At 33.6% G+C, this 11,910-nt stretch overlaps 2 protein-coding genes across 2 annotated transcripts; one reads left to right on the top strand and one right to left on the bottom strand.

The window, feature by feature from the left end:
* Nucleotides 1-105: 105 nt before the first annotated feature.
* LOC100794366 (uncharacterized) lies at nucleotides 106-2,528 on the top strand. The gene is made up of 2 exons (XM_003517084.5): nucleotides 106-522; nucleotides 910-2,528. The coding sequence occupies exon 2, from the start codon at nucleotides 1,218-1,220 to the stop codon at nucleotides 2,343-2,345; it is 1,128 nt and encodes a 375-aa protein (XP_003517132.1). The 5' UTR covers nucleotides 106-522; nucleotides 910-1,217; the 3' UTR covers nucleotides 2,346-2,528.
* Nucleotides 2,529-7,234: 4,706 nt separating this feature from the next.
* On the bottom strand, nucleotides 7,235-11,439 carry LOC100793851 (SRSF protein kinase 1). Its single transcript, XM_003517083.5, has 4 exons — nucleotides 10,836-11,439; nucleotides 9,085-9,870; nucleotides 7,886-7,933; nucleotides 7,235-7,799 (listed from the first exon to the last, which is right to left on the bottom strand). The coding sequence occupies exons 1-4, from the start codon at nucleotides 11,016-11,018 to the stop codon at nucleotides 7,479-7,481; spliced, it is 1,338 nt and encodes a 445-aa protein (XP_003517131.1). The 5' UTR covers nucleotides 11,019-11,439; the 3' UTR covers nucleotides 7,235-7,478.
* Between the last annotated feature and the right edge of the window lie 471 nt (nucleotides 11,440-11,910).

Genomic DNA, 11,910 nt, shown 5'->3' with positions numbered 1-11,910 from the left:
GACAGTAAATAGTAGCAGAAATCTGGACAGTATTATGGTGTTTTGGAATATGTAAGAAGTAAGGTTGAAAAAATTAATACGACAGTTGTTGAAAAATGGAGGCAATGACACAACACAAGAACGTTACAATGGCCGATCTGACCTAGTTTGACAGAAATTAGAAGGAAAAAGAAAAAGAAAAAAAGAAAAAACGGAGCAGTGAGTGATTGGCGTATGTTCACTTGCGTGCGTGTTTGCGGAAACAGAAGTGAACTAATCCAAATTCCTTTCACTTTCTGACATCCTCGTAAAACATAAAATAAAATAATAAAAAATACAAAACTAAAAATAGAAATAAATTAGAAAAAAAAAAGAGAGAGAGAGAAAAATTCTTGGTTTTATTTTTCTTCACGCACGCCCTGGATTTTCTTCCCCTACACCTTCACCTTCACCACCACCACCACCTATTTTTTCTTTTCTCGAAAACCCTAATTCATACGTCGCCGTTTTGTCTTTCTCTCTCTGAGTTCTCCACAGGATCAGGTACTTGTGGGCCTCCTTCTCTGCCCATGCTTCCAAATTCGATCCTTAATTTCGTTCAATTCTTATCTATTCTCCTTAATTCCGTTGAATCCAGATTCAATTCTTGATTCATTCACTATCTGAATTTAATTCAAAACGTATCGAAATAATAGTGTTTTCGTGAACGAACAAGAAGCTATGCATGACTTTGCTGCTCTGGATACATAACTCTCTGAATTCAAAATTGCTTTTGTTGTTTGCTGAATTGTGCATCCACGTGCACGCTCTGTTTGGTTTCCCGGAGATTAGTGTTTTCTGTTTTGTTGTTCTGTTTTTCGTTTTCGTAATTGAGATAAATTGAATCGATTGTGCTAGATTTTGATTTTTCTCCTTTTTTCTTCTGGTCAGGAACCGAAGCGTTGAAATGGGGTAATATGATGATGATGGTGATGAATCGAATTTCCATTTCCTGATGTGAGGAACAAAGCACCACCACCACCTTGGCTAGGTTCATGTAGGGTTTGTTGAGAATCTTATAGTTTTTTATTTTCTTTATCAAATTCTTCGCTTGATCAGGAATTGGATTTGTGAGTTAGAACAGGAAATAAGAGAGAGACATTTGATTGTGAATGGATTTGGAATTTAAATTGTGTGAATATTTTTTAATTGTTTGTTGAGAAGCATTGAATTGGATTTTACTTGAGGAGTAGTATATTATGGAGAACGTGTGTGATGTTAATCACTTGGATGCTGATGTTCTTTTGCCCCCTCGGAAGCGTCTTCTTGCTGGGTTGAAAAAACAGAGTTCAGATGGTGATGCTGCTGCATCTCCACCTTTGGTTGTTGCTTCTTGTGTTACTACAGTTTCCGAGGTTGCTTCCCCTTCCTTAACCTCCTATTCCAGTGAGTTTGAAGCCAGGCTTAAGAATTTGTTGGGTTCTCATTCTGATAACCCTAACCTTACCCCTGAGGAGGTTGTGGAGGCTTCGAAAGCTGCAGCAGTGGCTGCATCGAAAGCTGCAAAGGCTGCAAGAGCTGCAGCCGAGGAAAAAGCCGAGACTGCAGCAAAGGCAGTTGCAGCTGCCAAGAGGGCTTTGGATTTGGTTGCCTCTTTCTCTGAAGAGGCAGTGAGCAGCAAGGAGAGGAACCTGAAGAAGAACAAGCTCAAGAAGCACCTCCCAGTTCATCTCTTGTACAAAAAATACCAACCCATTGAAAATTGTGGGACTGATGAAGAATTGGCCAGGAAGTTACATCGCGCCATGAACAGTTCTCCTAGGATCTCAAAGAATTCTCCCAATTCAGACTCAAAAGGGAGTAAACACAAGAAACCTAAGAACTCTTGGAGTTTTGAAATGACTGAGGTTTCTGATGCCCGAATGGCATTTGGGCAGGATTGCTTATCTTTGAACAATGGGCATGCCGTGGTGGGTAAGGTTGATTCTGAAGGCTCCATTCAAGAAGTGTGCTCGAATAAGGAAGATAAGAAGAGTCAAATGGAGATAACAGATAATGGGGAAGCAGAATCAAGCCAATCAAAGGAGAAAAACACAGAAGATTTGTCTTCTGTAGGTAGGAAGAGAGGAAGGGTGAAGCTAAAGAAGTTGCCCTTAAGCATTTGCACCTCCAAAGATAGGGCACTGCCAAAGGAAGGTGTGAGAGCTAGAAGTGCTCCATTGACTGAGATGAACACTGGTGGCAATCATGCTGTTGGTAACATCCCTTTGTTTCCAATGGAGCCATCCACTGATAGGGTGATCCCAATTGAGGCTACAACAACATGCAAATGCCAGGAGTTGAAGGCACCGGCTTGTATCAAACAAAATAAAGCTGTGCAATCATAATATTCAGATTCAGATTTAATTTGAGATGACTGGGGGCTAGAACTACCATCACAGAAGTTGATAGCTGAGGTAGAAACCATCAAGTTTTTTTTCTTTTTTTTTTACATATATGGTCCTTTTTTTTTTCTTCATCTTTGGTTTTGTAATGAATTTGAACTGACTAAATGTAAATTTAGATTTTTAGTTGCTTGCATTACTTCTTTCGGTTCAAAAGTTGTGCTTCGGGTTAATTGACGGCAAAGCTTGTGTTTAGATAGGAAGATGCCATGAATTGAACAGCTTTTCCATTGTGCTGCTTATAAGCTTCGGGTTATTGCATCGTTCTCATTGGTACCTCCGCATCTAAAAAGTTCCATCTTGGATAATATTTTGCTTTGAAGATTTTAGCCACGAAATAAAATAAAATTGACAGAAAATATTTAAATTAAATTTATTTGGTAGATAAAATTTTTTAAAATGTGAGACCTACATTAAAATTTAAAAAATTTCACACAATTTCATCCAATCAAACGTACATGCACACTCAAATTCTACACAATTCTCTTCCTTTTTTCTTTTTTCTATTCTAACCAAACAAATGGGACATGTTGGATATAGGGTTTGGGTTGGAAATGAGGTTCCAACCTTGCTTCCCCAAAAGAGTGAGCTTAAAGCCAAAAATACTCTGAAACCCCATGCCTCCATGATCTTTATCAACAACTAACTTATCGCAGGACATCCAATGTGCTTGGATTCGAAGGGATGTTTAAAAGTAAAAAATGGGTTCATTTTCATTGTTTTACTTTTAGCATTTTTTTGGTACCAATGTTTTGCTTTTTGAGATAGCTATTCCCTGGAGGCAATGAAATTAGTATCGTTAAGATAAACTAGGACTAACATTTGGATTTGCTTTTTTTTTTTTTTTCTGTCAAAAAAAGACTTGAAGTTGATTTAATTTGTTTCGATAGTCACAAAATCTCACGTTAGTTAATAGTTAAGGTTATGTATTATTTATAAATATTCTTTCCTCTCAACCTACTGAGATGTCTTTTAAAAAATAAAAGTGAGCACGTAAATGAACAATAATTAAATGTAAAATGGGGTTCATATACAAAGTTTGGCTTGGCTGCCAGGTTATATTTATTGGCAATAGCTACAAGTTTTAACTTTGGAGGATCGATGTTGCTGTAAGAAAATAAAAAAATAAAAAACTTTGGAGGATCAATATTTCCGACTTATATTCAAATTAAGAATGCATTGGACTCGTATTTTGAGTTTGGGGCGGACAATTACGGATGTGAAACTTTGATTTTAGTATTTGAGACTGAGATCGACAGAAAATTACTTTTCATTGGTACATGAGAGAATATTATTTCATTTCATAGTTTCATGTATTTTAAACTCATTTTATGAAAAGTATTTGAAAAATTCAGATATAGCTTCATGGCGTTTTTGTCACATGAATGAATAGATAAATGCATTCATTTATTATAAAATGCTGAGGCAATAAAGATGTGGCTTGACACTTCTTTGCAGAGCATTAAATCCATGTATATTAATAAGCATACTAGCAAGTATTTAATAATATTATTAAATGCAAAGAATTAATGATAGCATATTTATTTACATTGTTATAAAAATATCAAAAGAAACATTTAATAATAATATTAAATATATTCTATAAAAAATAATATTAAATATATAAGGTAAAAATATTAAATAAAAAATAATAATGTATGATAAAGTTGAAATTATTTTTTAATATTTTAATTTAATATATATATATATATATATATATATATATATATATATATATATATATATATATATATATATTCCATCTGTTTGATTTATTTCAAAATAATAATTAAATAGAATATTTGTAATATAAAATATAAACAAGTGTCCCTTATTTATTGACCATAAATTATTACCTACACATAGAAGAGAATAACTTTTGTTTATACTTTCCATCAAACTAATTATGAACATGGGAAAGTCCTAAACACATCAAGACTAGAAATTAGAAACTGTTTGCCACTTTCTTGCAGGCACAAGTAAATTAAGAACTAGCTAGATTCACGTCAAAAGTAAATGGCAATGAGTAATAACAACTTGGTTGCAGTGACTTGGGTAAATAAAACAAGTGTCTAACCATTGCTGAAATTTACTGACGTGGAAAGAGGAGGTGCGTTTCTTACTTCTTCCTTCGAGTCACGCAATCTTTGGACTTTGGTTTTGGATAAGCACGTACAACCATACGAGAAAATAAGACAGTGATATCGGAATTATCCTCCAACAATCAATATATACGTACTTTTTATGTTATAAAAAACTTGACAAATTAACATTTTCCTTTATAAATCATGATGAGGCTTATGATTATGAAGTAGTATTATTTTTACTGTTTGAATGATATTGTTAAAACAACATTTTAAACCTCTATTGTTTTACTACTATAAGTTATTAGTATTCGAAGGTTATGAATTATGAATTGAGTTTTCATGATAGTTGTTAAAAACTTGAAGCTGAGTTTTCGATATGGTTAAACATGTTCTTATTATCTATAATGAGGTCCATGGTAAGTACCAAGCTGAGAAGTGTAAACATTAAAAATAAAAATAAAGAATAAATTACACTTGGATCCACTATATTTTTTCTAAATTGCTCAACTTTTACATCCTACGAAAAATTTCTTAATTGTTTAGCTCTTTTAACGAAAATTTATATTTAAAATACTCTAGTCTTCTTTCTCACACTCACTCCTCATGTGTTTTTTTGCACCTATAAAAAATTAATTAATTGTTTAGCTCATATTACACCCAAATCCCTTCCATCTTAAACACCGTTTAATAATTTAATAGAAAGTCGACACATGTTGGTCACATGACTTTTAATGAAAATTTATATCTAAAATATCTTTGACATTACATCATTATCAACCTGAAAATATTTTAGCACTCTTCTTTCTTTTTCTTTTTTCTCTAATTGGACGTGAACTTATCTTGTTGGTACGCATGTGTTAACAACCTTCCTTCTTTTTCTTCTTTTTTAGTTTAATTTTTTTGGTGTGTGTAGGTTGTTTGATTGTTGCGTTTTTGTTGGACGTGTTTCCAACAATGTCTATTGATTGAATATGGTCATTTGCTTCAAATTTTAGTGTTTTGCTCTTGCATTTGTGTTTTTAAATCCTTTCTTAAAAATATTTATTTTTAATGGCTATGTGTTAGATATAATGTCTCAATCAAGAGTTACATTTTCTTCAAGTGTTAACAACAATGAACTAAAAGTCAAATATTAAAGGAAAAATTGTTATTGCCTTAAGAAAAGTTTATTTACAGGATCAATTGTTAATTTATCACTGAGTATTTAACAAAGATGTTAGGACAATTTCATCTATTCATATATTTTTTAATTAACGTTAGTTAACGACGTTAAAAGAAGGAGGATAAAAGTAATGTGTAAAAAAAGGGGAAAATATCGGATGCAATTTGAGAAAAACAAAGGAAATGCGATTATAATTTATTAAAAATAAAATAAAAATCATTAAGGATACACAATTTTCAAACGTTAGGACAATTTACATATAGCTATTGTTAAATAGAAATTAAAATATTTTATTTAGATATTGTGATTTTACACTAATACTACAGTATAGTATATTAATCATTTAATGGAGACTAAAAACATGCATAATGATGGACTAAAATTACATCATTTTAATATAAGAATTAAAAATAAATAATATTGTTATAGGAACTAAAATTTTTATTCGCGAGTTTTTCATGAATTAAAATATTTATTTCTCAAACATTTTTTTAATGATTGACTAAATTTATTGGGAAATCCAAAATCCCATCCAAACACATTAAGTCATTGTGCAACTTAATTATTTTAAACCTATAATACTTAAATAATTTATTAATTTATGCTTAATGGAAGTATTTTATATTTTTGTACAAAAATATAATGAACAAAATTCATAATAGTATAATACTATAATAAAGCGGCTATTAACATAATATAATTTTATTTTATTAGCCACCTAGCCATTTTAATTCAAACATTTTATATCTTTTTAACTTACTTTCATTTATACAAAACAATTCAAAAGTTCTTTTTCATAATCTTTTTTATCTCTTTTCATCCTTCACACTTTCAGTTTCATTCTTTTTTAATTCATCTTTACAAACACAATCTCTCTCAAAATAGCTAGAATGAGAAGAAATTGGAAAATGGCCGTTGGACCTTCTTGGGCCCATTCCATCATTGCTCTTAGGCTGGAAGCTGTGCCTAGCATCATTTCAATCCAGCTCCATTTAAACTTTAAAGCTTAAACTGACAAAAAAAGAAAGAGTGAAAAAATACTTCAAAGCTTGAAGAATGCACCATCGTCTAGTGTTAAGTTTGAGTGTTTGACATCAAAACTCTGCTATAGTGTGTGTTTTGATTGCAGTTAGAAGCTTGTCAAAACATAAAGAGAAAAAAAATACATTCTAATGCACCAAACTGAAGCAAATTGAGTGCTTGTTTGCAAAAATGTTCAACTAAACGCACCGGGCGTTCATTCAAAAGCTTCACTATACTTGCATTGTCCTTTTGGCTTTGAAAAACATGTTTTTTCCGTTTAACGTGAAATCAACGTATATGCATACATAGCTAGACTCATTGAGATGAAAGACAATTATGTTGAATATAACTTTTATCCAAACACACCCTAGGTAAACCCTCTTCAAAAGTGTTGAGTCTTGCTTAACACTGACACAGATAATAACATGATTGTTGACAAGATGCCAAAACTATAAAATTAAAAGGATAGAAAGTCCTCACATTAGAATCAACAAATTCTCCTATCCTGTGTTTTATACTATGAGTCTTGACCTCAATGGGGAAAAAGGAAAACACAAGAATGAATGTCATGCCATGACTTACAAGTTACAACATGTGAACAATATACACGCAGATTCTGCTGTCAGATATCTCTGGAGGAACAAAATTCTTTACTGATTTACATCTTTGTAGTTAATAATCCAATAGAAAAAATCTTATTAAAGTTCAACAAAAAAAATAAATCACAATCAATAGTGGTTCATGTGGAAGGAGGGGCTTAAAGATGTGCCTTAGATTTTGACTGTCAAAACACAATTTACCCCTTCACTTTTCCACCCTGATTTTAAGGTTGCTCATCCCAACATCTACCTTTTCCACAGCAGATTCATTTCTCATTTCATTTGGAGGAGATTCCATGTAGTTCAGCCATGGGTGTTGCAGGCACTGTCGTGCGGTCGGTCGCTTCTCTGGTGCAAAATCAAAGAGTGGTAAAAGAAATTCTGAAAACTCTTGAGCATCATTCACTGAAAATTTATATTTATCAGTCAGCAATTTGTCAAGTGGACAAAATTTTAGCCTTCGAATCCTTTTTAGATCCCCATGCCTGTCAAAGAAATCCTTGGATTGAGCTCCACCAGTAGCAATCTGCAACTGACAAGAATTAGATATCGCTAGAATAGAAATAGCTCTTCAAGAAATAATATAAACATACAGTGGGAGTGTACTCTCACCTTCCGGGGCATCTTTCCAAGGAGTTCCATCATTAGGGCAAGGTGATCCTGGAATCAACAGAATGCAGAGTTTGTTATTCTAGTATAAAACAATCTGAAGGATAGAGACTTGTGTTCAACAAGTTTAAGCAATCACAAGTGACCTATAACATTAATGATCATAGAGATTTTTTTTTCCTGAATAAATCAAAGCATAGTTCTGACTCCAGCAATTGCAGTTAAAATTTTATGTTAATAGCATGAAACTCATGATGCAAACACCTAATTTAGACTCCTTTTCTTTTCATCAAGACCACCCAAGAATAAAAAGCTTTAATGGTGGAAACCACAATTTGATAGCTTTCTTCAGCTATTTCAAGAGTTGTTAATCACAGATTATTCGCGTGAAACTTTGAATTTCATCCTTTGATTATAAAAACTCGTTTTCAGAAATGGTTCAGAACCAGAAAACATATTTTTTAGTTACACTGACAACAGGGCTGAAGCATGTAAAAGGATCATAAGTAGATAGAAACAATAAGTACTTTTAGATAAATTGTTACATAAGATCATTCACAATAAAGGTATGACATATGATCTCGAACCAAAAGAAAATTATAAAATAATCCTCGCACTAGAGACATTACTATACAATTACTATTAAAACTAGTTTTTCATGAAAAATGCAAAAAATGCTTAAGTGGTGTAGAAAATTGTCAACCTGACATCTGATGTACTGGTTTAACAAGGTGATTCAATGAATTTTGTTCTTATGTATTTTGTTATCTTTCATATATCCCACAATAAAAGCAATATAAGAGTATTTATAAGTAATAATTACAAAAGATAACATGATTCAACCATTTTTTTCATATCGTTTCAGATAATCATGCTGCATTAAACAGATCACATGCTTTGCGCCAAGTTGAAGCCAAAAATACTTCCTTAAAGAGTTATGCTCCAACCAAATGCGCCAGCATAAGTTGCATGTTGCCAAAGCTAATAATCAAGAATTAGTTATAGCACCTATTCCACACCCAAACCTCCTACCAAAACTCATTAATCAAATTATCGAATTAAGTATAAATATTTTTATCTTTCAATAATGGCAAAGAAATCTAAGCTACACAGTTTGTGCTAGAACATTTATCATAAATTCTACATGCATAAGATAAAGAATGCAATTAAACCATTATAGTTTATTAGTGAAATTATCATACCTCATCCTCACTAAAACCTTGTCCGCCCTTGGGTGTAAACAACATATCTCCAGTGGCAAGTTCAAAAGCAATGCAAGCTAAAGACCACATGTCAACGGAGAAGGAATAGCCAGCTTTCAGTATAACTTCAGGTGCTCTGTACTGCCTTGTCTGTATTTCTTCTGCAAACTGCTTATCAGCCCAGCAAGCATTTCCAAAATCTACTATCTTGCATCTCACATCAATCCCATCAATATTTCTACCAGTCTTTGCAGCATCTCCTATTCCTCCCATTGATGCTCTTCTTCCAGATATCTTAGCAACTGCTGTCCTTGCTCTCCTTCTCAACCTTTTCTCAATAAGACTTGTAACTCCACCATTTGTGTTTCCCTCAGGCCGCTCAAGAATTGGGGAAAGTCCAGACCTTAAAGGGTCTTTGGCAGGATCAATGGTTGAACATAGAAGAATGTTTTCAGGTTTTAGGTCAGTGTGGATCATACCACGATCAGTATGTAAGTAATCCAAACCAGTCAAAACACATTTGCAAATCTCTCTAACTTTATTCAATGGAAGACCTTTATAGCGGTTGTATCTGATCAAGCGAAGCAAGCTATCGCCAAGAAACTCAAGGACCATGCAAAGATGCTGCCCATTTGGACCTGTGTGTTTAAAGTGGTCAATCAATTGAATAACAAATTTTGAATTTGTTGGATTGTGGTCAGCAATGGATGAAAGAAGTTCAATCTCATGAAGGGCAGCCTGAGCAAACTGAGCTGCACTTTTCTGGATCTTGAGAGCAACATATGACTGAAAACCACAATCTTAAAATCAGATAAGATACAAAAAAATACATACATGTTTCACCTTCATAGAAGGTTTTTGAATTAAACATAAATACATGAACAAAGGATGAACTCGGACATGGTTCTTAGAGACAGTGCCCAGAAGACTATTGTTTCACCGAGGAACCACCCCACTTGCATCAGTGGAGAGTGTCCTTGTTTATATGCTGTACAACTTAATCTTATTTTCTTCTTTCTTTTGGTTTGCCCCCTTTTTTGCTTTCTAAATTCATGCTCTAGCAAGATCCTACAAGTTAAGTGACTTACGGTAGGACAAGCCTTGGATCTATAAAGATGGCAGTTATCATAAAAGTCTCGTCAGTTTTAACACTCACCGAATCAAAATCTAACTTCATAACGATAATTAGTTATTACCATTCCATATACACGTTCAACTAAGTTAAATACATATCTATTAAACACAGAAAACAATTGAATGTCACGGTTACCAAGGTGCTTAATACACAAAAGCACCAAACAGGCGCAGCAGGGGCACATTTATTGCACCTCTACATACAGACAAATCATCATCCATGTGAAACCAGGTGGTCACGTTTTGTGAGGACCATTCGCCATTTTCCGCTACTCCAACATGCATAGATTTCATTTTGTGACACATGCTGAGCAAAATAAGGAATCGTAGATTCATAGAGCCGTAGTGGCAATCCACATCAAGAAGCCAAATAATCTCAAACAGAAAACGACATCATAAATATGTCAGGAGGAAGTAAACAAAAAACCGAAGATCTCGGAACCTCCACAACATAAGCAAATTTCAACCAACAAAACACACACAACGAAATCTTCAGACCCAGAACCCAAAACAAAAACGGGTAGTCTCAAAACGACATCTTTTGAAGAAAACAATTAAAAAAACGACAAAAGAAAAAGAAAAAGAAAAGGAAGATGGGTATGAATTATGAAACATACCTCAGTTTTAGTATCGTAAGCGAGCCACACGGTGGAAAACTGACCCCAACCCAACTTTCTCTGCGCTATGTACCTGCCGGCGGCGAACTGATCGGCGACTCTGACGGCGTGGTACCCTCCTTTCCGGTAAGAGTCGAATCCCTCATCACCTTCCTCCGACCCCGATGACGACGAACACGACATCACCCTCTGATCTATTCAGATTCACCAAAAAAATAAAAAATAAATAAAAAAAATCTGATTTTGGTTTCAAAGTTTGCCCCTTTTGATGATAATTGTTTTGGGTTTTTTATGTCACTGGGAAATTGCTTGGACGCGAAGTCTTTTTTTTGTTTGTTTGTTTAAGAGGATGGAGTGTTGTTGTTGCTATTGTATTTGCAGTATGTGTGGCCTTTGCAAGATGCAATTCCTCCACTTTTTTCTCAGTGTTTTCTTTCTTTCTTTCTTCATGTGATCATCATGTGTTAGCTGTGAAATGTGGGTCTTCTATTTTTCGCATTCTGTCTAATTTTCATTGCCCACCCTCTTTTATTTACGCTTATACCCTTCGTTTTCCGAGGTTGGTTTACCTGTGACATTGACCGTTTTCGGGATTCAATAAATTGCATCTGTTTCCAAGTGAGGTGGAGTAATCATCCTTTTCAACAGGTTTGTGAGTTCCTGTAATTTCTAACATCATGCACCTCTCTTTTTTTTTTTTTTTTTATGTGTGGCTTTTTTGTTTGTTTTTTTTTTTAGGGTTCGCAGGTAGTAATGAGCTAGAGCTAGATAATTATCGATAATTTGATGAGTTAAAACTAGGAATTCTTGGTTTATTTATTGGGTTTGAATTTTTGTTGACTTTATTTGACTTATTAGTCTAATGTGCCATCAATAATGTTGAACTAAAATTTCACGTATTTAATCACTTGTGTTTTTTAATGGTAATTAGGAAGTGTATCTCGTGCGTATTATTCTTTTCATAATTGAATGCCTGGTTGATCATTCAAGGTCAGTCTCTTTCTAACTACTCACTTGATGAATAAAAACATCTTTCAAACTATTCATTTAATGTCTAGCTACAACTAATATGTAA

Source organism: Glycine max, chromosome 1 (genome assembly GCF_000004515.6).
Source record: "Glycine max cultivar Williams 82 chromosome 1, Glycine_max_v4.0, whole genome shotgun sequence".
In the NCBI taxonomy this organism is placed as follows: domain Eukaryota; kingdom Viridiplantae; phylum Streptophyta; class Magnoliopsida; order Fabales; family Fabaceae; genus Glycine; species Glycine max.
This window is presented reverse-complemented; position numbering and strand designations above follow the sequence as displayed.